Below are 27,091 nucleotides of genomic sequence, written 5' to 3' on the forward strand. Positions count from 1 at the left end.
AAGCTCTGCAAGTGTCCCTATCGCCAAGTGAAAATGTTCTGTAGTACTACTAGGCACCCACAGCAAAACCTCAAAGTCTCCAAGAGCTGTTAAATTTGAACACCAGCATGATGCGGCTAACACTCTAGCTAGATTTTACTGAGCATCTTTCAGCTATGTTGCAGTTAAACACTTCAACATCAGTATTTATGATCTCCTGGAGTATACAGCAGTTGTATGAAGCTGTTCTCAGTTTGAACAGACAGAATTCTGCTTACCAAAATAGAAACACATTAGGTTTCTTGAGCAAGCCCCCAGATGTGGCAAGACAACTTGTTTCTTCATTTGAAAGATTACAGCATGCACAAATCTCCGGAGGTTTTAGTATTGCTTGTGATAATGTAATTGAAGCACAATAAAATCTCAAGCATGTGATAACATACACCATGAGGTCAGATGCCACAGAGTGTTGTATGCATTGTTTATTGAACTTCAAATCCCATGGTACATCATAGATTAAATAGTTAAAAACTGTTTGTTTACTATCATACAACGTTCGGAAGAGTCTTTCAAAACATCTCTTTGGACAAAACTAAACAGCTAAATTCAAGCACAACATCCCCAGAGCAGAATGCTGGGGGTTAAAGAAAGCTTCAGAGTACTGACTGTACATAACACTACACAAAGCATGACAGCACACCAAGAGCTTGTTCTTTGCTGCAATACATGCTTCAAAGAAATTCTATACAATGATCATTACCATCATGGGCACGCACCTACTGCATTAGGGGAACAGATTACCCTCAGACCCTGCTCCTCCAAGACTTCATTACTCCACGCAGGAGTGCAGACTTACAGTTCTGGGTTCTGTCATGTTTTACGTTACAGAGCTGAAACTGGATCCGAGACTAGTAGCACCAGCCTCCTGAGCTTATGCTCTTCAACTGTGACACACAAGATGCCTACAACTCAAATTTTTCATCTTAAAGACATGGTTTCACCTGAGGTCAAACAACTACAAATGTAACAGCAGCGATGTCTGAGATTACTTTGAAGTTTCAGACTGGTTGAGGTGAGAGACTAGCGCTTGAACCGCACTGCTCAGCACCGCATCCTATTTGTGCCATCTTGCCTCAACTGAATAGACAAGTGAAACAAAATGCATCAAAAAAAGATAAATCAGTCAACTGTAAACTGTCGGCAAGAATCATTCCATTATACATTTGTCGTCTATCTCAGGCATTTGTACAAGACAGTGGAGCCTAGAAGCGTTAGCTTTACTTTGTGCAACTTAAGGATTTCCTTCAGGAAGAGTTCAGTCATCTGACCAGATGAAGTGATCTCCCAACCTTGCGTGGCGGTCATCAGTTGTAGCTCACCTCACAGTAAGGTTCCGAGCTACAACATCATAAAAGCACAGTAGTGCTGATTCCAAGCAAAGCCAGGATTTACAGTTCAAGATTTCCCTGCTGTGTTACTGTTTCCATTTGCACCACTATTTGCTGAGGAAGCCTCACAAAGGCACCGCTCCCCGCTGCACTACATACAGTGTGGTACCAATGCAAGTGTTTGTTCTGCTGCAGAGCAGCTGTATTTGGACTTCCACAGAACCAAGTGTGCACAACATGAAAACACGTAAACCAGCAGGTTTAGCCTCAGCAGCCCCTTTGAGTGATGTCTTGTCCAGATGATTTTGTAATATCCATTGTAGTGAACACCTGTAAGACACCAAAAGAACAGCTTTTTTATTGTTGCTCTGTATTATCACCCCCACAGCTATTGGTCTCCTGTTGTAAAGTAATAATACCAGATTTCTTAGAACTCTTACAATGGAAAACACCAAACTGCAGTGCACAACTAATATTTTCTATCACATGTCAATATCTTGTGGTTACAAGTTAAGCAAATACTAAATAAATCTCAAAATACAATGTAGTAATCTTTCCTTGAACTGAGGTAACTGTCATCAAAAGCAGGTTTTAAATCAAGCTCTGCCCTCCCCCTCTCTTACCTCTGCACAAGTTGGATGGATACCAATTGTTTCATCAAGTAACTCTTTGGTGAGACCACATTTTATTGCAGCAGCAAAACCCTGGGTGACTTCACCAGCATTAGGTCCAAGAACATGAAATCCTATTACACGGTTCTTTAAAGAGAGGTGAGAGCAAAACAGGAGTTAGTACTAGGTAAAGATTAACAAAAGCTCTAGTATGTAAGCCCCGCTACACTAAAAATAGATGTTGCAGAAGCCTGTTACAGAGCCTGTTACAAAAAGTGAATTACTCCAGATCGTTTCCAGTGAGGCTCCAATACAAGCAGAACTTTGAGCCTTTTTGCAGTCTTTGAGAAAGTGTTAGGTGGGCTAATAATGAAGAGTGAGCTTGCTTCCTCCTAACTCAAAAGCCATGCAATTTCATCCTGTCATTCCTTCTCTCCAAAGTAATTTTCAACACTAAAGATCTTTTCCTTTGCCTGTTCTCCCAGACAGCACTGGCACTTTTGTGGCCAATAAAAAAAAGTTGTTGTTCTTTGCAACAAGAAGAACCTACTGATCACTAGAAATTCCAATTTCCCAGCACTTTTCTAGGACCAAGCACATGTTTTCCAAGTTTCTACTAAATATACAAACTCTGCCCTTTGCAAAGGGCACAAAACACGAGGTCCAGAAGTGTGAAGCAAGACACCAGATAGTAAAGTTACTCAAAACCCACTGGGAAGAAAAACCCTGGCAAATTTCTTCACAAATCTATCCTTGAATAGGAACTCTAGATGGAGTTTCATAATGTATAAAGCTACCACTTGCTCAAACAGTTGTTACACCAAAAACCCCTCAAACAAAAACAATCAGCTCTCTCCAAACTGATTAGACTTCTTAAAACAAATACTTCTGTTAACAGAATGGGAAAAGCTGGCCTCAGGCAGGCCAAATGAAAGATTAACTAGTCTTCTGGCTGGTCTGAAAGGAAATTCCCAGGCTACACTCAGCACACACATTCCAGCCTGCTACTTACATTGTCGTGTTTATTGCAGATAATTTTTCCATAACAAGTATTGTTATCTCTGCCTGGTACTGTCCATTCAAGTGGCCAGAACAAAGTGTGATAAACCTGAGAGGATGACAAGAAAAAGAGCATTAGAATTTGATGAACTCAGTCAGACATAATTCTAAGTTTTTAATGTCTTTACAAATAGGTCGTTTGATATTTAACCCACCAGATTTTCATAACATACACTAGACAAGACAGTGTTTTTTGTTCCCACAGCCCAAACAGTTCATCCTCCAAAAGTCAGCAAAGGAAGACTTTACCCAAACCACGCACTCCCAATTTAAATACTTTATCAAAACAGCAACAGCTATAAGACAGTGTTTAAAGATCATGCTTTCAGAAAGAGAAATGCTTCACTAGTACAAAATTAATACCTAGTTACTGTAAGTTTAAACCTATTCTTCAAAACAGTTAAAAGTAGAAGCTAAATAATGCCACATGTGTTTGAAAGATACAAGGACTTAAACACAAGGCATGCAAACAGTTTTAATGAAACTCTTCAAAGAAGTGCAGAAGCCAGAAATTACCATAAAACAGGGAAGTTATGCGTGATACTCTTACAGCCATAAGAAAAGGTCAGGGAGAAATTAATTCCCAGTTCAAGTACAGCAAACAAGCAGAAATGAGACAAGTTAATCCCGAGTTTGGTACACTTAAGCAGCAAGTCTTTAATTCACAACCACAGAAAAAGCCACCTACAGTTTTGCAACCTGAGTTTGGCTTGAAGTCAAATGCTTCTCTGCAGCATGCAATAGCTACGTACAATTCTAAAGTCATCAAGCCCAGTCCTGGATTTCTGGGAGTCCAATACCTTGTCAGCCAGAGGACAACACTTCCACGATCACAGACCTGTCTAGCTAACCGTCTAATCTTGTTTTAACACCATGCCTTGAGTGCACAACAGCAAGGCCCAAGAAAAACATATTCTCAAGCTCCAAGTTAACAAGCATTTGGTGCTCTCACCTCCAGGTTTTGCTTTCCATGTTCTTCTATGGCTTTTTCTTCAGGTAACCCACAGCTGCCATACTCTAAAGGAGTAAACACTGTTGTTGGTACATTGATATAGTCACACTAAAATAAAGAACAAAATTCATATTTAGACTATGCAAGTTCTATACAAACATAACAGGAAGAGTTGTTTGTTTGGGTTTTTTTTACTGAACACGTGCAGGGCCCACAGACAAGTGAACAAATCAACTTGTGTTATTGCTACTTTGAGGCAAAAAGCATAGAAATAAGTTGAAGTTGTATTCTTATAGCTTTACCTTTGTGGAACTACCACCATAAAGCCTGCGGGCTAGCAGTTTCCCTGCTTGAATGGCAACTGGAGTAAGTTCAAGCTTTCCTTCTAATATATCTCCAATAGCATAAACATAAGGCACGTTGGTTTGTTCTTCATCGTTCACAGGTACTTTCCCATTCCTTTAAAACAAACAGAAAAGAGAACAGAGATCAGTATCAAAACCTTCTTCAGAGCTGAGCAAAACACAGAAGGAGAGGTTCTGCTACAAAGATTTTTATCCTAACTACTGAGCATGTTTTATTAAACATGTTTCTGCATTTGTTACTTCAACTGCAAACTCTTCAGAGCATCAATTACCTCTGACTGACACATGGCTGGAGTCAGTATTCAGTGGGCCAGTTTTGACATGAGCAACAGTGCGTGTCTGACAACAATGAAGTTACTCAGACATCTGTGGACTTATGATCTTCTACTTGGTTGTTATACAGCTTACAATGTACATTTTCCCCCATGGGGAAAAAGAGCTGCAATATCACTCACATGTTTAAGTTGGCTTAGTAAGCTGCTAGCTGCTGCAACCTGATCTTACATTTTTCTCCTGAAAAACAGAATCCTGCCTCTTCCTTTGCACCAGTTCTGCACTGATACCATGAACAAACAAGTTGAATCTGTAGGAACAAAGTAGTTTGCTCCCTCTTTAAGTGCCTAGATTAGCTTGCCATGAGCTGAATGTTTCATTTAGCAGAATATTAGACTGTAGTTTCTAAGTAAATTAAGCAAATACATTACATCTATTGCTTAAGCACACTGGCCAACAACTAGGTATTAACTGAGTTCTTTACAAAATACATATTAAAGAAATGGAGTTCAATGGACAACTGTACTCACATATAGGAGAAAAAAGGTTTTAAGGGTTCACATAACTGCCAGGTGTAAGAGGATTTAAAAAGAATATAATAAAAGCATCAGGATTGTTACATACTGTTAAAGAGGTAAAAAAAAAAAAATAAATCACCACATTCACGGGTGAAGGGAGTCGAGCAATACTCACTTCTCATTGATTTTGACACCAATTCTCTCTAAACCAATATTTCTGGTACATGCATCACGACCAATGGCTATCAAAACCTAAAGAAGAAAAAAATTGAATGCAGTAATTTTATGCAAGAAAATTATAACTAGCATAACATTTCCTTTGGTATTTTCCTGAAAGGGAGTGAAGCAGATTATTGAAGTGATTTTTCCAAACATTTTATGAAAGAGCCACCAACAGTTCAGGCTCCTCCATCTGCAGCTTGTTTCAGAGATGCAACAAACAGAACAAAAATAGAATTTATATGAACTAAATTCCAGGCATGCAAAGTTTCACCTATTCTGCTGACAGGACTCAAGTGAAGATGAATATTGCATTTTCATTGTTTCTGCCAGTTTTATGCAAACAACTTTTCAAGCAAGATTTCCCTTTCATTTTTTCCTGAACAACTTTTGAAGTATTTTAATATATTGTCATGTGCTTCTATGTTCAGTTATTTCAAACCCAGAAATGCTTACAGTATTATATTCTTCTTCAAAGATTTCTGGTCCTCCCCCAGTAGACTTTGCTGTCACTTTCAGTCTTCCGGGCATGCCTTCCTCCAGCTGTTCAACCTGTGTAAATATGTGTAAGCTTAGAATGGCCTTAAGCAGCAAAGCTCACTTACATTGTCACTTCAAACCCTGACCTACTAATCCATCATTCAGAAGTAAGAAAAGCCTAATCTCATAAAACATTTATTCCTGTACACCACCAAAGCCTTCCCAGACAGCATGTGCATTCGACTGTGCCGTTTAAAGTAGTTTTGCATGGAGACAAGAAACCTGAAGCAAGCACTGACCTGAACAGGTACAAACTTCTTGATGAACTTCACGCCGTGTGTTTCCATGTAAGCACCTACTTTTTCTGCCATTTCTTGGTCAAAGCCCCGAAGGAGTATGGACCGCACCATCACTGTGACATCCAGACCTAGACCAGCAAGAAATCCTGCACACTCTAGAGCCACATAGGAAGCACCCACAACTAGAGTTTTGCCAGGGCAGTAAGGCAGGGAGAAGAGGTCATCACTAAAAAGAAAACAAGTGTAAATTACAAGGTTCTTTCAACACAAGCTTGTTTGTCTTTGCAAACACTAGAGCTGCGGAAGTTCAGGCTGTTTTGCCTTTTCATCTCACCTTGTAATACAGTATTCTTTATCTCCAGGGATACCCGGATACCTAGGCCTTTCTCCTGTTGCCAGGACAAAAGTCTCTGCTGTGTGATAGGTTACTTGTCCTTTTCTGTTAGTTGCCTGTTTACAGAAACACAGTTAAGGAAGTCTTTACCATAGGAATAGACTTTAACATAAAATACATAATTCTTCCCTTAAACATTGTGGATATGTTAAGAATCAAGAACAAGCAATTTCAACAAGAACTAATGCATTTAGAGAAGCCATGTAGGTCACTGAAGAACCACAGGTTTAAACAGTAAACTATTAGGCTTTCCTTACATTAGAGCACTTAAAATCATTTCCCCTCTGAATCCCGTCCATTTCAACTATCCATTTAGACTGAATGGTTCATAATTTTACTTTCAAGCTATAAAAAGCTGCAACAAATTAGGCCCCTCCTGCCTCTCACTTCCAATAAAAGGCCAACACAATGCTGGTGGCAGAATAACACAAATTAATTCTTAGTCTAATGCAGAAATTAAAAGTAGTATCTAGTTACATGATTTCAGAGGGCTGAAGACCCAACCTTAAACGAATTCAACCTAATTCAACCTCTGGACCCCCACGGTCTTCGGAAATTTTATCTTGCCAAAGCATCTCAAAATATGACCTTCATTCTTGCTCTTTAGTTACTTTCCAACACAGATGAAGGGAAAATTCCCATTGAGTCACCAAGTAATTCAGGTTGGAAGGGATCTCAGAGGTCATCCAGTCCAACCTCCTGCTCAAAGTCTTCCTGTTCTCCTTCATTTATAGACTAAGGACACTTAAGCAGATGATCTGCATGCCTGGACGCTAGAACAGTTGGTAGATGAGGCAAGTAGAGCATACTACTACCTTTTCAGTGCTGGTCACTTGGTTTGAAACACACGTCACTCAGCCTTCATAAACTCATTTTGAAAACAGACAATTACACCCACTGAACCAGTTGTCTTCAATATGCTCTTCTTCTAAGTTAACCTTGCTACAACCTTGCCAGCACATGTTTTGTCTTGCAAAACTGACAGTTTAATTCTTACGCTGATACAGCATAAGGTTCCAGCAGCCTCTTACGCAAATGCTTAATCTGAATTTCATTTCAGTAGTTTTTATGCTATACTATGAAGACTTCCCCAGTGGCAAAATCCTACAGCTAAAGCTTCCCCCTCCTTGTTCTAGCCTTATTGGCCCTTGTCAAAAGTCCCTCTCCACCTTACTTTTACGTAACACTTACTAGGTTTGCAAACACTGTAGCATGTACTAAAGTACAATACTTTGAATCAGTAACTTCTTTCACAAATGAGTCTTTAACTTCAGGTGACTGAAGTTTGCAATGTCACAATGAAGCTTTTTATTTGTTGGGTTTTAAAAGGCAGTTTTAGAACACCAGTTTTCCCTCCCAGCTGTTTTAAACACAGCACATACCTTAATTTTGTGTGGTTCAACGAATTCTCCATATGAATTGAGGTATGTCACAGACTTCTCTCTTAAGGACACTCGATAGCCCCAGTTTAAAGAACCGATGTAGTTTTGTATTGCTTCTACCATGGTCTCCCAATTGTGTTTAACTGAAACAAGACAGTAACTTCATATTTAAAAGAAATCAAAGTGCAATGAATCCTTAAAGAAAAGCTGAAGTCTTATTCACTGTACACCAGGCTAAGAAAACATCATTATCAGCAGTAATGAGGGTACATATTAAATTCTTGTTCTACTATGCTAATATTTACCTTACTTGTTACTATCTGAAATAAGCCTATTCTAGAAGCTTTTTTCAGGTAATATAAGGAGCAAAACACATTCACCTTGCAACCCTAGAGGTTTCTATGGTTCAAGAATGAGGATGCCCTCCAATTCACTTCACTACTGAACTCTGCCTCTAGTTTACCAAATCCAAAGTAAAAGAATGAACTTAAGCTCAGAGTCTCATCTGTACATTGTCTTGGTCTGCCCTGTGTTCTTACTAACCTTGCTCTTCATACTGCCATCCATATTTCCTTGAATCTTGGAGTGCCTGACCCATAAGTGCTGCTTGATGCATTAGCTTCTTCGGAATGCAACCTACATTTACACATGTGCCACCAAGACCTAAGATGGAAAGAACCATGTTATTACCTGTATGAACACAATATTTATGTTCTTCCTATCATGTGCTTTGCATAATCAGCCATTAGTGATTATCAGTTGATGTCTGTTACAGCCACACAAGTAATATGAAATTTCTGTTGAAAGAAACATTTTAAAATGCAACGAACACACTAAGCTTACAAGTTTGCATTCAGTTTAAGAGATTACCTGACTCAGTGAACCAAGAAGGGTACAGTGTGTTGTCTTAAACATAGACCCAGGACACTTACTCCCAAGTGCTTCAGATTATAGTCAGATTAGCAAGTAAACAAAGCAAAACCCCCAGAGTTCAGTATCATCTATAATGTGGCATTTCAAACATGTATTTCTTTGAAATCTTAGCTATGAAAGGACATTCATTCCTAGACTTAATAAAAATTGACCAATAAGGTTCCCTTACTCATTCTCAATTGCCAATAGCATTAACAGGGTCAGAGAGCAACTGTCTTCAATTATAGAAGGGTGAGAAATGCATAGCCACATAGACATACTGTTCTAGAGGTAACCTGCATCAGTTGTCCATGAAATAGATTAACTAAAAGGCAATCCCCCCCCCAAACATGAGAATGTTAAGATGTATGCGATATCCAGACCCAATTTGAAAGCAAACAGAACTAGAACAAGATCTAACAAAGAACCGAGTGTTAGCAATGCACAAACCAGGAATAACTGTCCAGAAAAGCAGGCATGCCAGGAACACAGCTCCTTTGTTGTCTGTGTTCCAGAATCACATGGATTCAGCCACAATTTCTAATACAAATCTATAATATCTATAAACTCAGTATGTATCACTGACACTCCAATACCATAAAATATAAGTTCACAAAAGCTTACCCCATGAGGTTCCGAGAGGCGTTGGAACAACATAATCTAAAACCAGTACTTTCTTTCCAAAGCCAGCAGCTTCCTATAAAAGACAGAGACACAAGTCAGCATTACTGAACAACTCTGACCAAGAAAGCCTCTCTGCTCCTTTATGGTCATGATACACATAGCACTAATGGCAGGCTCTTTTGCTAGTGCAAATTATCATCCATGGCTCACCTCCTTCACTAGATAAAAACTGAAATCCCTCAGAAACTACTAGTTTCTTTCAAACTTTGAATGGACACTTATGTTCAATGCAGCACCCATGTCATCATACACTGTCAAATGCCATGATCTGAAGAAGACATGAGATTTATCAGCATGTGATCCTCTTCTATGTCACCCAAAGAAATATTTATGCTGTTAGTTCTCCTTTTCTCTCAGGAGGGCACGACCGACTTGGCATGTTCATGAATGAAGTGACATTAATGAACTGGAGACAGGTCAATGGAGGACCATCAACATGCACAGGGGACTGAACCACATGCCCTGTGAGAAGGGAGATGGAACTTGACACACGCAGCCTGTAGAAAATGTGGTTTTGGAGAGGGCACCACGGCAACTTTTTAATACTCATGAGGTCATTAAGATGACTGCACCAGGCTGTATAGCAATCGCCAAGGCTGTCAACAACAACATCACCATGGCCAAACCATAAACCGATGGTTAAGATACCTGGCTGAGAGATAGGAGAGTGCATTCAAATCCCTTAGGTAGAAAACCTATTCCACACCTTAGGTCCTGAGGCACTCTGAACAACAGCTAGTCGTGTAAGAGGTACACAATCTCCTTCTCTAGAAAGAGAACTAAAGAGTGAAGCAGTTCCTTGAGAGAACAGTTGAAAGCACTTCATTTTAGATAACTGATGATCCTGAATCCTAAACAGTCAGAAGTACTTCAAGAGTAGCCCTTAGTTTTCCAGATTACCATTTGGAAGCATAAAGTGCCTGTGTGCTACACACGAAGAGGAAATACTTAAAAACTCTTGGTTCCACCCTCAGCCAGGAACCTAAAGCCTATTATTAGGATCGAGACCTCAACAGACATTGGCTAGAAACTGGTCCACACAGACCATGATGTCCTGAGTGAGCACATTAATAACAAGTTGAATGGTAATAGCCATCAAAATACAGACTGTTTCATACTATTGTGATTAACAGAGACTACTGAAGAAGTTTCACACACAACCTGTTCTTTCATGCAATTTTCATGTCATACCTTGGAACACGCAAGTCCACCTGAGCCACCACCAATGATAATGAGGTCATAGTCATAGGGTTCTGCATCTTTGCTATCCCCAAGAAGTTTTTGCAGGGATCCATCCTGATAAGCCTGGGAGAAAAGTAAAAATCAAATCACCACACACGCTTCTGAGCAAACAAAACCTGACATTCCCTTCTCTGACCTAGTACACCCAGCCTGCTGTGTCCCACAAAATGTAATCATGATCAAACAGAAAATTCACTCTGTAGTTTTGTCTATTTCCAGCTGATTTTTAAAGGAAAGTTACCTGGTACGTTGCATCACAGCCACCTATGTGAGTTCCACTCACAAATACGTTAGGCACTGTCCTCTGGTTAGTTAGCTCTACTAACACTTGCTGAATGCTGGGTCCATCAGCTAAGAATAAAAGAAAGAGGTACATTATAGAACAATTCACAAGAAGAGAGCTTTTAAAACAACCTGAAGTATTAAAGATTTGGACTGCAACATACTGTAGGCCTGCCAAGAAAACAACTCTATTATAAGCATCACGTGTAGACTTCCTGAACATAAGCAAGTCTTCACAAACTGCTTCTCAAGAAAGCATGCTTAAATACCAAGGATATTTTTGTGCTTCAAGCCATAATTCTACAGGATGAAGTAAAGATGAAGTAACAGAATTTAGTCCCTGTCTTCCCTGGAGTCCTATCAGCCGCTTCCTGACAGTGTCACACTTAGCACGACACAAAAATTCTTTTCTAGGTAGCATAAGAGGTCATACAGATAGCTCTTCTTTCATGAGAATTGCCTGGTTTGGGAGTATGTGCTGTGTAACTGCACGTAGTTTTGCCCAGCAGCTTTGTATTATGACACTATAGGGATGGGAAGAATGAACATGCTCTTCTACTTATCCTAACGCCACCTTCAGACTTTTTCTACCCACCACACTGTCTTAAACCTTTCAGTTTTAAGATTATCATTGCCTGACCTGTCACCTGAAGCATCAGCACCTGCACGCAGGCTCAATTTGGATCTCCCAGCAGTAAATGTGGGAATGAGAATTTACAGTAATCACTCCAAAATCTTCTTACTCTGAGACTGTATCTATTTATTATCGGAAATCAGAGCAATTATAAGGGAAATACATTATTAATTAGGAGGAATTCCAGGAAAAAAATATTGTGCATTGTACTTTGTGTATCTTGGGCTATAATTAGTTCACAGTATCACTACTTTAAGTAAAAAGAGATGCAATGGATCAATAAATAAGTACTCTCCCCCAAACACTGCTTAGGCACAAACAAACACAAAAAAGTATTAGCACTTTAAAAAAGCATCCGAAACTAGGTTTTGTACAGGAACAATTGATGTTACACATTCAGCAGCTTACCAACAGTGCAGACGTGAGTTTACTAAGAATTATATTAGAAACTACTTGTTCATAAAACTACATTAAAAGCTACATGCGTTATGTACCTTATGCGTAAGTTACTACACATGTACTAAAGCTAAAGCAGCTTGGGCTTTAAAAACAACATCACAACCTCAAACTAGCAACAGCCAAGGCACTGGAATTTACCCTTCCCTGCAGTGACTCAGCAACTTTCCCTAGGAAGGTCACTTTTATATCAAGTCAAACATTAACTCCTCATCTAAGGCACCACAAAAGAACCTGAGGCAGGAGGGAAAACACCACAGGCTTTTTTCCAAAAGACAGAGCTGCTCAGAGGGAAATCACATCTCACAACCTCTATCAGCTGATGACTTGTACACAAAGAGTCAAAGCCTTCAGTTATATTAGAAAACTCATCCTATATTAAAATCCATTGAAGCCTAACTGCTTTTATCTCCCCGTATATTAAAATTGATTTTAATTGTTTTATATATCCTCCAATTAGTTCAAGACAGCTTTAAGGAGTCATGCATCCATTTTTAGTTACATTAAGCAGCATGTGATAGATTTTCTTTCTACTTACCAGTTACATCAAGCTCCAAAGCATAATACTCCACATGCAGGGAACGGAAGAGTTCTTTCACCTACAACAGAAAGGGACACAATGCCAGTGCAGTGTTTTCACAAGACCTGATGCACAGCTGAGAGTAAAACTTGATGGCTGGACACAGAATCACAGAATGGTTTGGGTTGGAAGGGACCTTAAAGCTCATCCAGTTCCAACCCCCTGCCACGGGCAGGGACACCTTCCACTAGAGCAGAGTGCTCAAAGGCCCTCAGATCACAGCAACTTTCCAACACAAGTTTCATTACTTTTAATTTACTTTCTATACACAATTTGCTCAGCTGCAGACTTCTCCATTCCTGACAGACACCAAAAGCCAGAACAACAACTGCCATATGGAAAAACATCAAGAGGAGAGATAAAATAGCAGCCAGATTCCTTGATAGTAACAAGGTAAGAAAGGAAAAAGGGAGTAGAGGATAACATGTAATATAAAACACTGTCAAGTAAATGCAGACAAACCCAGTGTATTTAAGAAAAGTTTTAGTACAAGCAGAGAACAACTACTGCAAGGAGTCGTTGAGCTGGCTTTAACATAGAAAAGATGGGGAATTAAACAGCTGTTTAAATAAATGACTGCCTCGAGGAAGAGAAGTAGTGGTGGATGGAGTAAGAACTAATGGTCTCTAACTCCATCAAGAGATTAAGATTAGACTTTAGGAGAAGTTTTTCCTAGCAGCAAGAAACTGGAATGCATTGCCTCAGTAAATGACAATCTTCATCAGTGACTGGCTTCAAAGGACACGTCAAAAGTGTTTAAACCACAGGGGACAAGACTAAATCACCTCTTGAATTTGTTTTCCAGCTCTGAGTTTTGGTTTGCTGTTTAACTTCATCTCCCTCAGCCTCCAGGATCAGACAGGAGTGATTCTAACTTGTTTGCCATTGTTTTACTGAATCAGTCACATCTTGCTAGTGAGATATGGTCACAGTTAGTATCAGAATGTAACAGTTACATTTTTTAACCTTCTGAATAGCTCTTTTTCTCCATTAAGAAGCAGCAGCATTCTGAAGATGCTGTCATTAAAAGGCTGCTTTTCTCCTGCATTGCCATGAATAAACGCAGACACAGTATCCCTAGAACGTGTCCTAGAAACACATTTCACGCATTCAGAAGTGAGCAATAAATAACTCTACATAGAAGCTAGTCTGAAAGCAAAAAACCCAACATCCTAAATGACAACTTAGTTGAGATTTACTGCCCCCACCTCCCCAGCAGAGTCCTGGATGTTTTTCTAACATCAGTTCTGGATGGATAGAGTGTGCCATTACCAGATTCAAACCAGGAAGCCTTTTAGAAGAGAGATTTTTATAGTACCATTATCTGTTAAACTGGCAGTATTGAAATTGTGAACCATCCTTCCAGATGGACAATGCCATACCTCATGGCACAGGATGTAGTATTACATATGGCAGTATTTACTCTTTTGAAATATAATTTGCAGACTTACCCATGCAAATAGATATTATAAGGCAATCTGTAAAGAAAATACCTGCTTTAAGCATAACTATCTGGATGTGAAAACAGCTCTAGCAAGAAGCACTAACTGTCTGTGTGATGGATCCACTTGCCAGCAGGAGTCTGAACAATGAAGCACACTAAGTCGCTGCCAATTCAGAATAAATCTTTTACAACCAGCTTTGTGATGAACCTCACATTTATTGACAGCACTTCACTAAGAAAGAGTAAGTTGAGTCACATCTAATAAACTTAAAAGATGTCAAATACATGAATAAAACATTTTTAATGTTACTGTGAGCTACTATGCCTAAAGGCTGAGTATTCCAGTGCTTTCTACTGGAGTTTCAGCTTTATGCAGACATATAGCGTTTGTATTCTCTGCCAATCATGTTGTAAGTTTCTTACCACACCATATATCAACCATAATATAAAAATAAAAAATCAGCTCTGCATTAGTCCTAACCCAACTCCCTGCTCAAAACAGGGCCAAACATGAAGGTTGATCATGTTGCTCAAGCATTGTCCCCTCCAATTCCAAGTATCTACAAGGACAGAGATACCACAGCCTCTCTAGGCTGTTCCAATGTTTGGCCACACTCACTTTAAAGAATTAGGATGTCAGCATTCTAATTAGAAGTACCTATTGCACTTTATACTTATGAATAGGTCATGCTTGTGTTGTGCTAATGAAACCGAAAGAAAAGTAACAAGTATATGACCAGTTATGAAATCTTCAGTACAGGCTATAGATAACAGATTATTTCAGTTTGGAAAAGAAAACTATTAGGAAGAGAAGAAAGATAACATCCACTAATCATGAGTAATATCTAGATAAGGTGAACAGGAAATGATTTCTGGGAAATACTCACTGGAGTAAACAGCAACTGCACTTACCAGAAAACAGTTTTGAAATGAAGAGGAAATAAACCTCCATACAATATATAAACTGAAGAACTCACTGCCAGCTGACAGAGTAAAAGCCAAAATTAAAAGGAGATCAAAACAGATGAGACTAATGAAAGAAAGATCCACTGAAAACTTTTAACTCAAAAGTAATATAAACTCAGGTCAAGAAATTCCTGATCCTTACAGTGCTGGGAACTTCAGCAGCGCACTGGGAAATTTCCTTCCTTATACCCCAATCCCAGAAATGGAATTTCTCTAATAGGTGTCTGAAACAGGATACTAAGTTGCATGGTCACTGATACAGCCACTTACTTCCCTTCTGACCAAAGCAACAGCCTCTTTACCTACTAAACCCTTCCAGTTTTCACAAAAAGATACTAGAAAACTATCCAGATATTAAACAGAAAATAATTTCTCTGAAACTGAGAATTTGGTCTAACACATTAGACAACTCTTCTGGGAGATGTTTTCTGCAACTAGGGTAGCTAAGCAGGTTCAAAATAAGCTTCATATAGTAAAGCAATAACAGCATGTCCTAGGTCTGCTGTTTCACCTCTCAGCTGACATTCTATAATAGCTACAGCTGAACTGACCAGAAACCCCTGTGGATCCAGAACAAAATCAGTAACAGCATAAGATATAACTAGAAAAACTAGCAACTTCTATGCAGCCACGCTTGTTGCTCTTAAAATAAATCCAACATATCACAGTGCTCAGATTTGGCAATTCTTCATGCTAAACCCCTATGTTTTATTTATGCATTTCTATCTTTTTTTAATATTAAATCTTTTTAGGGTGGTAAGAAACTAAAGAATAGTCAAGTTAAGTTATGAGAAGGAAGTCATTCTAACACCACCCCCTCTCCACTGCTGCCTGGCTAAATCAATTGAACAATAAATTGCATTTGCAGAAACAGAACTGCACAATTGCCTGGCCATGCTACCAGCTAAACTGAACAGAATCAACTGCTTCATTCATTCAGAGAATTTATTGCAGTGCTGTTCTGAAGGAAAGCACAATCTTAATTTTCTTCCAGCGTGGCTACCTCCATTTGAAATAAAGAATTCCTCCCACATCCCAAATTAGGTCTTTTTAGAACATGAGTGTTCTCTGCAGAAGTGCTAAACATCATCAGTTTTTCAATTAATCCTACCAAAAGCACACTGCTAACAACCATCCACGGTAAAAGGCAGGAGCAGTGCACACTATTCATACCCATCTGTCTTTAAGAACTCAAAACTGTGTGATTACAGGCTAAGTACCCAAGCTGTAACTACACTTTCAAATTATATCCACTTCATTAATTCTACAGAATAGATCAGCTAGCAAGAATGCTTCATTCACAGAATCACAGGGTGGTTGAGGGAAGGGACCACCACAGGTCATCTAGTCCAATCTCCCTGCTCAGTCAGGGTCACCCAGAGCACATTACTAGGGATTATGTCCAGATGGCTCTTGAGCATCTCCAGGGAAAGAGATTCCACAACTTCTCCAGCAACCTATTCCAATGCTCAGTCATGCTCACAGTAAAGTTCTTCCTTATGTTCAGGAAGAACTTCCTGTGTTTTAGCTTATGCCCACTGCCTCTTGTCCTATTGTCTGGCCAAGAACAGTGTCAAAAGGTTTGCTGAAGTCCAGGTAGACAACAACCACTGTTCTTCCCTCATCTATCCATGCAGTTGTGCCACTGGAGAAAGCAATCAGGTTGGGTATGCATGATTTCCCTTTGCTGAATCCATGCTGACTACTCCTTATCATCTTGTCTTCCACATGCTTAGAGGTGACCTCAGGATAAGCCATTCCATCACCTTTCTAGAGACTGAGGTGAGGCTGACTGGCCTGTAGTAGTTCCCAGGGTCCTCCTTGTTGCCTTTATTGAAGACTGGGGTGACACTTGCTTTCCTCCACTCCTCAGGCACCTCTCCTGATTGCCATGACAGTCACCATTACCCACTGTTCCCCATTCCTTTCACTATTCTCTAAGTCTGTGGTGGGAGGGGTTGTTAATACTTACACTGTTGCAGATATTCCTCTGGTGTATCACTTGATGTCTCATGTGTGGTTTCCTTTCATAAGCTTTCTTCTTCCAGTTCTCCCTCTGCAATATATACCTCTTCTACATGCTTTCTTTATTATATTACCTTTCTCTTCTGTTCCAAACAGGAAAATAAGCCAAGAAAATATACCTACAACAGCAATTGGCTCTTCCTCCTCCCCCTCATTTATCACCTCTTCCTTCATAAAGATTCATATAGTCTTTCAACTATATAAATGGCTGTGGGAGGGGGGCCTCCAACTCACAATATTCATTCTTCCCCTTTCTGAGACAATAGAGATAATATTCCTCATATCTGATTGTTTCCCTGAAGCAAACAATCCTGCCTAATCGAGAAGCTCTGAACAAAATACAGGAAAGAACATGAATGTGGAATTTAATTACCGGGCTACAATCAAGTCTATTTCCCTTAAGCTCCTTGTGTTAGCCTTGCCCTACTGCAATACCAGAAACAGATGAAGGAAAACACTACAAGGTTTAAGAAGTTACTATGCCACTGTATGATCTCAAAAGCACTGGACTGAGTGTCATGCATATCAACACTTGAGCAATCATGATCACTGAAAGCACACAGAGCAATATGGACTGACACAACTAGGTATTTCTCAATGGAAAGCACTGAAGTCCTCAACAAAAGGATTTCTCCTCAACAAAAGGTATCATTTTTGTCAACTGGACTAGATTCGAGCACGACTTCAACCCTTCATTTGCTAAAAACTTCCACTGAGTAAGTTGGTAAGTAAGCACAGTTTAGAAGGATCTGAGCTGCCTACAATGCTTTACTATCTTCCTGCCAAACAATCTTGGAGAGAAAGGCATTGATTGGTTTTGCCTACCCTCTCATACAGAGAGGCTTCCCCTCCCAAAACCTCAATTAAGTTGCAAGCAAGATAGGAAACTTGGATGACTATATCCTACAAGAGGGTCATAGTATCTCCTCCCTTACAAGAGCCACTGGAGCTACACCTAATTTACACATGGGAGCACAGCTTCTGAGTGTTTTCCTGGTTGGCATTTCCATTGAGGAACACCAAGACTCAGTCCCTTGTTTTTGCACCATGGCCACATCACATGCAGTATTATGAGATTTAAGTAACATTTCATAACGTGCTCTTTGCAAACATCCAAGAATCGCAATACCTACAAACACCCAGGTGCTATATAAGCTATGACTATAGTGTGTTGGTACTGTAATATTCTAATGAAGATGCTGGTTTTCTTTAATGACTCTGGCTCACTAGTTACAGCTACCCTGTGATACTGATGCATAACCAGGGCTAAAAAGACATTTTTCTTCAAACATCACAAGTAATCAATACTGTTTGGTTTTTTTTTTAAACACAAATTATGGCTGGCATTCAGAACTTACACTCTTGCTACAGAGCATAGTCTCCATCTAACTTAAAAAAAGCAGAAACTGACCTAGTCCCTCCCTAGGAACACAACTTTATCCAAGCTGAACACCAATAAAGGGCTCAAACTTTCAGTAAGAAAGCAACACAACCAGCACCCTGACCTTCAAATAACGGATACAAAAACTGTTGAGCTGAGGAACAAACACATTGCACGGAACCTCCCACACGTTCATCTCCCCCTTCACTCACAGGACAAAGGGAAAGAACCACTAGTTCTTTTCCTCTTCTAAACGGCGCCAGTTAAGCTCTTTTCAAGACTGAAAAGGGGGTTTCCACAGGGTTAACACCTAATGCCTAAGTAGTACAAAGCGCTACTTCTGTGCTCCGCAAACCCCGAGGAGCAGCATCCCCTCAGCGCTGCTCCCCATCGCTCCCCCCGCCGGGGCGGGCCGCCTGCCCGCGACCAAGCGCCTCAGGGCACATGTCTCCCGCCTCGCCCGGGGGCCGCGCCAGGCCTGCGTCCTCCTCACGGCGGGACGAGGAGAGCGGCTCCGAGAGCGCCCCAGCCCAGCCCGGCCCGGCCCATCCCGAGGAGCGGGCCCACAGCTGAGCCCGCCGCGATGACTCCCGCCGCGGCCGCCTCACCTTATTGCAGTAGGGACAGTAGCTCTTGCTGAAGATGACGACGCGGTGAGAAGCGATGATGGTCCGCACTTGGACCTTCAAGCTGTCCCAGTCCGGGAGCTGGGTCTGCCCCGGCGGCGGCATGGCGGGGCCGGCTGCTGAGGCGGGGAGCGACCGGCTGCAACCGCCCCGCAGCACCCACCCAACACCCGCACTGACCCCTTCCGGAGCGGGGAAGGTGACGAACCGGACTGGCCTATCCGCAGGGAGGCTGGGACACACTGCCAAGAGGCGCTTCCCGCCCTGCCTTTTAGCCGCACGCAGGGTGACTCATTGTAAAACAATAAAAAGGGTTTTTATATCAGAAGCAGCAGCGTCACTGCTCACCTAAAGGCGGCGGAGAGAAGGGTAAACTTTCACTTTTTTAAGGCCACTCCTCCCCTCTGAGAGGCGGGGTGGAATAACCCAAGAGGAGGCAGAGAGAGCGCGCATGCGCTGGTGCGCTGGTGGCGGGAGAGCGGGGGTACCCGAGGCCTCGCTCGGTGGTGGGGCCGCCCCTCGTGTGGCTCCACCGGGCAGCGACCGGGCGGCACAGGCTGGCTCGGGGGTCCTTAGCCTTCCCCTCGCCTCACGGACGCGAGAGGCGGCCATCGGCCCGTGTCCCGGTGTGGAACAGACACCCGCGGCAGCGGCTGGGGGTCCCTCTCCGGTGCGCTGTAAATAAGGGCAAAGTCCGAGGGGAAAAGCTGCCTTCTGCAGCGGGATACCGGCTTCCCCCTTCTGCCCTTATCTGCCGCTCGAGTCTCATGCACAGGCAGAGGACAGGGGTGCAGGTGGAGCTCTGCTGTAATAAAGTGGATTATGGCTTAAGAACACGTTAGCCAGGACAGCAGAAAGGAGCTGCCTTTCCTTCCACATCCCAGGGTTAAAGGAAGGGAATGCTGCAGCGTTTGGTACTGCTTATCATTACACACATCTCTGATTGGATTGATTATACTCCCAAGAATCAGTCAGGACTGGAGGGTTGGTAGTGGGAAGAGTCTGTCAGGGCACAGAGCAGGAGGAATCCTGTGTGGTTATTCCCTGCAGTGGTGGGTTTTGGCTGGGGAATGCATGTGGAGGTCCCAAGAACCTGGTCATCTCCCTGCAGAGCAAGCCAGGGTTTATTGATTGCAACAGCAATTTTCTGTAAACAGTCACAAGGGGTTGGCCTGGTTTAACATCTGAGAACTTCACTAATGTCACCAAATCAATCTCTGCAAGCTCCTGAGTGATGGGAATTATTTCCCACAAGAGACAGAATGATGTAGTAAGGTTCAGTAGGAGCTTGTAACAAAGCAGGTAATAAAGGCCAGTGCTCCCTCCCATGCCTGCTACAGACCAGTGCTACTGCCACTCACTAATGCTAAATATAATCACATATAAAAGCTGTAGTGCCACCGGTGTTGAAAATGAGCCTGGTGGGAGACAGCTGAATTAACTTGCTGTTTGATCATGTTTATCTGTGGTGTGCACAAAGATGTATGTTATTTGAATGTTGGCGATGAAAGAGTTCTAGACCAAGAGTTCTTTACATTCCCCACAGAGAAAAACAAATCTAAGTTTGGCAGCTTCTTATTTCAGTATCAGCGTGTAAGAAAGCGGACGCGGTTGGTATATTGTACATCTGTGGTTGGTTGTCATAGTTACTGCATCTTGAGCCTGGGTCAAGATGATCTTCATTAACTAAGGAATTCATGAATAAAACCAGGTCCTGATTTGGTTTGAAAGATCAAAGGAGATAATCTGGGATTGGTTGTAGCAAGGATGAGTTATTTGACAGCTTGGCAAAGTGACCATCTGACTAACCAACTTGGCAATGAAACTAACTTTTCCTGAAGTGAACTTCAGGAATAAGACTTCATTATAATACTGAAAATCACACCCACAGGTCAAAAAGACCCTGTCCCAGGTGAAGAAATCTCCTCTGAGCATGCGTAGTGATTAGAAGGGATGACACAGCAAATATTGTAATTATATGTAGATTACAACCAGTCATTGTAAGTGGGAGTGTACTGTCTTGTACCTTTTGTGTATAAATGCAATGAAGAAGCTGGCATTGGGTCTTCCTGATTTGTGGAACAATCCACTGAGCACCCAGGCCTGAATAAACACAGTATCCCCCTGAGCATGTGGAGTTGGTTTACTGCACACTGGGCACGAATCTGCTTTTCAGGCAACATGGTCACTGCAATTACTGACATTTGACATAACATGCAGGGGCCAGAACTATCCTCTGTACTTTGTTCGCAGTCCAGCCAAAACTGCTTGTTTGGTTCATACGTTTGGCTGGTTGTTCTCCCTCCTTCTCAAACTAACCTTTTACCTGATGTGAAACATCATTACCCTTAGTATTCTTACAGGAATTAATATCACAAGTTCAAGGGTTTGTGTTGCTGTCTGAAGGTTGGTGGGTTTTCATATTGCTCTTGGCATCCATCAGCTCCAGAAAGGTCAGAGAATGTAATAAATATTCAAAATAACTTTTTCTCGGCACTGATGGCAATGTGCCGAGCCCCATGATGAATAAATGTCCAAGGCAAATTATGTCACTTGAGAGGGTTTTTTTCCCTTCTGTGCTCTCTCTGCTGTTGATTATTAATATCACTGTTACCTTAGAGCAAGAATGAGGTAATGGTTTTAAACTAAAGGAGCTCAGATTCAGGCTAGATATAAGGAAGAATATTTTCATGATGAGGGTGGTGAGGCACTGGCACAGGTTGCAGATGCCCCATCCTTGGAAACGTTCAAGGTCAGGTGGGACGGGGCTCTGAGCCACCTGATCTAGTTGAAGATGTTCCTGCTCATTACATGGAATGTGCCATGAATCTATGAAGAATGGATGAGGGGGGCAGTGTCAACTTGGAACACAAATGGGTGATCTGGAAGCACTGTAATGCAGTATCTTGCTTAGCTTTGCTTTCCTGAAAGCTGGAGTGGAGGAGATAGCAGGGAGGTGAGGGCTTGCCATGTTGGCAATTGCTGTTGATGGTTCAGAGAAAAGTACGGGGTTGAACTCTGGAGAAAGAAGAGGGAAGGTGACTTCTCAGTTTTAGAGAGGAAAGTGCTGCCACATTAGTATCCTCCTGTGCACCCCAGTAGCTTGTAGGAGCTCTGATTATTGTTGACAGTATAAGCCCTGAATCTGTCATCTGTTCTGTGCTGATTCTTTTTCTCCCTCAGAACATGAGATCGTAAAATCTCAAGATTTTACTCTTCAGCTGTGCTGGGGATAGATCTAAGGGGTTGACTAGAGCTCTTTGGGCAACCATTCCACTCACTAGGAGACTATGTAGAAATATTTGAAACAGCAGAAGTGTTGTAAACCTTTCTGAGTGAAGTGGTTTCCAAGAAGAGATATTGAGGAAGGGGCAAGTGGCTGTGGAAAGAATCAGGAAACTGTTCTAAACATAGAAGTGTGAAAGACTTGTTTAATAAAGGTTTAAGCGTGCTTGAACTATTGCTCCCTCCAGGCCAGTCAGCAGTTACACAAAGAGCTTATGGGATGATAGTAAGCTTCCCTACCTTCCACATGAAAGGCCTTGGACTGCTTTCTCTAATATAAACAGAATAAAAGCAACTGGTCTCATGAAGACAGTCCTTTCCTCTGCATTACTCAGCTTAGTCTGAGGATTAGTAAAAACCAAACCACATAAAATGTTCTAATGATATAGCCTAATGTATCATGGGAAGGCATTGAGGTAGAAACTTGTAGGGGAGATTTATGAAGGGAAGTGAAGGGAAGGGGAAGGGATGGGATGGAATAGAATGGGATGGGGTAGGAGGGATGGGATGGAAGGGAAGGGAATATGCATCATTTTCACCACTCGTGCACAAGACTAGAGGCCTTTTAGCATCATGAAGGTCTGATCCCATGTTTAAAAGTGTGAAGCTACACACCATTCTGAAAAGCATAGAGTTAAACAGTCTCTGCCATAAAAAAGGTTCCAAAAGACAAATTGATGCAGACAGCAGATGTTGGAAGCATTTCTAAATGAAGTTGTTCACACAAGGTGTCTGGACGAAGGAGTAAATTGCTAGTAGAGAAGAACCAGGGAAGTGTTTTAAGTATAACAATGTGAACGTCTTCAGCCATGCTTTTGTCTAAAATCAAATTGATATGTCACCTGGCCTTGCTCCTATGCCTCAGGTACATTGCAATGGCTGTGAGCATTGATACTGCTGAAGGGAGTGGATTTAACAGTGAAGAACAGCCAGAGTGCTCCCTCCTAGCCACATCCGTTTGTTCCCTGGCTCAGTCCTCATGTCACAGCACAGGAGAGGAAAGAGCATGACCTACCTTCAGCTATATTCCACTGCGGATCTGTCTGTGAAGTGGTATTCGTATTCCCTAAGACTGCTGCTGCTTTTATATATCCAGAATGCTGTAACACAGCGAAGAAGGAGTAGAATAATGTGTCTTAAAGATCAAGGTGACAAAAGCCCTAAGCTGTGGCCTTAATCTTTCTCACATTATTCCCTGACCTTCTGGGAACTTACATTGTCCACACTAGGAGAAGAATAAGGGTGCTGCGTTTTAGAACTGCATTTCTTGTTTTGGGAAGGAGCTCCAGATCTCCCCAAAGCCACAAGCATTTCATGGGTAGAAGGAAGAGAAGAGGCTGGTTATTTCCTCAGAAAAAATAGCAAGTGTCTGCTTTTGAATTACCTGGTTATGAGCCAGGAGACAGCCAAAGTCCTTAGCCATGAGCATGGTTACACCCATTGTCAACACTAACAATGGAGGGTTCATGGAGACTGAGCCATGCTGGAGGCTGTTGAAAAGCTGTTTTGATAGCCATTCATTTGAGTGCCATGCAGATGGCCTGCAGCTCAGAGTTCTGTGGATTAGTGTTGGTGGCAAATGATGTCAAAAGCCTTCTGGCACGTTCACAGATTTTGGCGCTATTATCAATCACCAACATAATACAGAGCCCTAATAATCCTGTGCTCCAATTCTGAAACTTTGGGTCATAAGAGACTTTAGCCAGGGTGGGAGGGGAAGAGCTTAGGGAGAAATGATTATTCCTTCACTGAAGAAAGAGGAAAATAAGCTCTTCAGTGAGTAGCTGCGCTCTCTAAGAAGGGCTGGTCATAGCAATAACTTCTGTTAGCAGTGGTAGTGCTAAAGTAGTGAGCATATACACAACAGAGGGCAGTCACATCCTCACTGTTGTAAGGGTCCAACATCCCACCCAGAAAAGCTTGTCTGGGCAGTGGCAGAGCATTGAAATGAGACCTGGATGTTAGGTGCTACTGAGAAGTCAATGGGGGGAGCTCAAGACCCACCAGGAATATTTTTTCTTCAAGCACTTGAATAAATAGTGAGAAGCTGCTCTGCTCCTTTTTAAAAGGCATTAGAAACAAGGCAGTTAAAAAGAAGTAATCAAAGTGGAAGAGTTAGGACCTGCATCTGTTAATGATGTACACACACAGCTTTTTCCATGCACAACTCCTGCTTGTGAAGTTGTAAAAGGGAAAGTGGGTGCTTTGAGTTTGCTTTCCTGGCTTTGCAGACCATCTGCTAGCTTGTGCCTGCAAATGAGAGATGGCTGTAGAGCTGCTGTTCTGCAGACCTGGTGTTGGTGGTCCTCTGCTTCAAAACCTGGCCTTGGGAGTCTGCTGAATGTGTCTCATCTACTCTTACCTGCCACATTTTCAGGTTAAAATGTACGATTAGCATCCCTTGAACAGGGTTTCAATTTGATTAATATCAGTATTATAAAGTGCTAATGTGGGCATGAGGTTTTCTGAACGCATTGGAATTCCGTTGCCAGCACTTAGGCTCAGGGAAGGTCTCCTCCCATAGATGCAGGGCGCAAGGTTTGTTGATGGTGTTTTATGTATTTACAATAAACAGGAGCATAGAGGGTGCCAGGTCTTCTTCCTCAGGTGGCTGGAAGCAATGAGGCTGTCAGGGTCCAAGGATTTGTGCAGACCAGGGTCTCCCTTTGCCCACGTGAAGCATTAATGAAGTCAGAGAGACTCAGGCTGGATCTAAACCTGCAGAATAATGGCCTCTGTGATTCAATTGTGTTAAGTGCTGCAAGCCAGAGCTGTTCTAAGGCTGACAGCAAGTGTTGGTGCTCAGCTACTTTGCAGGATGAGCTCTTCATTTGTCTGCTTTAACAAACAGCGTGGTGCCCATCTCCTGTGCACCGATGTCACCTTTCCATGCTAAGTTTCTTAGGAAGGCTGTTCAAAAGAAAAAGGAAAAGAAATGTAGAAATAAAGGATGAAAAAGTCCTTAATCTTTTAGAAATACGGGAACTTGGCTGTATTTCTGAGCAAAACCAGTTCCTTTAAGTAGTTATATGCTCCACATCTCCCAGGAGAGTATTTTAATGAAGGTTGTTTTCTTCTTTTTCAATTCTAGTCAGCTTTAGGAAGAAAATACATTTGCACTTCCAGTGCAGGGGTCTTGGCCTGGGGTCTGCTCCTTTGGGCATTCCTCACTTCCAGTGACATTCCTAGTGTCTTGATCTGTCCGCTATGACTGTGCCATTCTCCACTTGAGAGAGACACCATCAGAAGTATCACAGGTTGACATTTCAGAACAGGGAATATCCAAATATTTCCTACAGTTTCTTTAGCTAGACCAATTTATTTCATCCTGCAGCTGCACAGGAATGCTCAGCAGGGAGGCCAGATAATAAACTCAAAAGCACAGATTTCTACATTGCCTTGTGTCGTAGATTTATCAGGTGTGTCTCCTAAAGTCTATTTACATGGTTCTTCCTTGAGGTAATTAAATAGCATGCTGAACAGAGCAGGGATTCTCCCAGTTTTTCACCCTTGGGGTAGCTGCATCAGAGGGATATCTTTCTGGGAATCTAGATTTCCACCCTGTTTGTAGTCACCTTCTCAGTTCTTAATTCCTTTCTGTGGACAAGCAGGCTGGACGTCTTTGAATCCTTGGAGTTGAAAACTCTGCCCTTAGTGCCTTTTGGTTCACACATCCTGGGCTCTCTGCTGATCTCAATAGTGTTTTTAACTGCATACGTCAAAAGAAGCTATCCTTTAAGGATTCTTGCTGCCTCAGTGGAGTAAGGTGATTCTTCACAGTGGCTGATGCTGACGAGTAGAAGCTCTTGGCTGAATTTCTGGATCCATTCAAGGTTTTTCATCAGCTAAGTAGGGCGGTTCCTTCAGTAAAAACAGGCCCGCCCAAGAGGCTTATAGTATTTCCTGCTCCTGGGTGGTGATCTCAAGGAGCAATCTTTCTTGCGGTTATTTGGTGCTCCCAGGCCTGGCTGGGACCCAGGAAGATGCAGGAAGCACAAGGGAAGGTTTTGTGGAAAGGAGAAGACAGAAAACAGACCTGTGTTTTCTGAAGGTTTAGAGATGAATGAAGCTCAAATTTCAGGGAAGGATCAAATAAACCCATATTTTTGCTGGAATAGATTTCATGGCCATGCTAGATAACAGCATAAGCCAGGCACAAACCCAGACTGTTGTCAAATCTCAGCATTTTAAGACAAGTCGCTCAATTTTTGTGTTTTGCTTAAAACAGCGATAGGGAGAGAAACTTTACCTTCTTTTTAAGCTTGTGTTGCAAACAATGGCTTGGAAACATGAGTCTGACAATCTTGAATATAAAGCCAACTGTGCAAAGAACTAAACCTTTCTTAATGGCACAGTTTCAGAGCCAATTGATTTTTGTATGCTTTGGTGGCAAGACTCAATGGTCAGCTCTTTAGAGGTTGCCATCTGATTGACTCCGGGTTCAGTTTGCAGGTGATCCCTGTTTTTCTAACAGGTTAACCCAGGAACCAGAATGAAACATTCCCAAACTGTGGTGTTTGATTGGATCTCAACATAGTCTTTTGGAGTTTCGGAAGCGGTTTTGTTCTTTAGCCGCAGCACCAGCAGCCTGCTGGTTTAAAACACTAATGCCTGTGCAGTCCTTGTGTTCAGAGGTACTTTACATTGCCAAGGCA

The 27,091-nt window shown here is 41.8% G+C and overlaps 1 protein-coding gene across 2 annotated transcripts; it reads right to left on the reverse strand.

Annotated features, from left to right (window-relative positions):
* Positions 1-443: 443 nt before the first annotated feature.
* TXNRD3 (thioredoxin reductase 3) lies at positions 444-19,489 on the reverse strand. Of its 2 annotated transcripts, none has more exons than XR_003993721.1 (16): positions 19,134-19,489; positions 12,668-12,728; positions 10,999-11,108; positions 10,707-10,820; positions 9,456-9,528; positions 8,463-8,582; positions 7,920-8,062; positions 6,478-6,593; positions 6,144-6,369; positions 5,821-5,916; positions 5,321-5,397; positions 4,292-4,448; positions 3,990-4,054; positions 2,991-3,086; positions 1,991-2,125; positions 444-1,697 (listed from the first exon to the last, which is right to left on the reverse strand). XR_003993721.1 is itself a non-coding variant. In XM_030501310.1 (16 exons), exons 1-16 carry the CDS (start codon positions 19,254-19,256, stop codon positions 1,635-1,637), a joined length of 1,818 nt encoding a protein of 605 aa, XP_030357170.1. In that variant the 5' UTR covers positions 19,257-19,489; the 3' UTR covers positions 444-1,634. The 2 variants fall into 2 exon arrangements, 1 of the variants encoding a protein (XP_030357170.1); XM_030501310.1 differs by having other exon boundaries at positions 3,990-4,097.
* Positions 19,490-27,091: the final 7,602 nt, after the last annotated feature.

The sequence above is a fragment of the Strigops habroptila genome, chromosome 11, assembly GCF_004027225.2.
Source record: "Strigops habroptila isolate Jane chromosome 11, bStrHab1.2.pri, whole genome shotgun sequence".
NCBI classification, from domain to species: Eukaryota; Metazoa; Chordata; class Aves; order Psittaciformes; family Psittacidae; genus Strigops; species Strigops habroptila.

Excerpts from the sequence above, each read along its gene's own strand:
- TXNRD3 (XM_030501310.1), bottom strand. The coding sequence starts at position 19,256 with ATGCCGCCGCCGGGGCAGACCCAGCTCCCGGACTGGGACAGCTTGAAG. Across the intron at positions 5,917-6,143 it reads AGAAGTTTGTACCTGTTCAG|GTTGAACAGCTGGAGGAAGG; the intron begins GTCAGTGCTTGC and ends ATATTTACACAG. Across the intron at positions 4,098-4,291 it reads ATGGTGGTAGTTCCACAAAG|TGTGACTATATCAATGTACC; the intron begins GTAAAGCTATAA and ends TCTTTATTTTAG.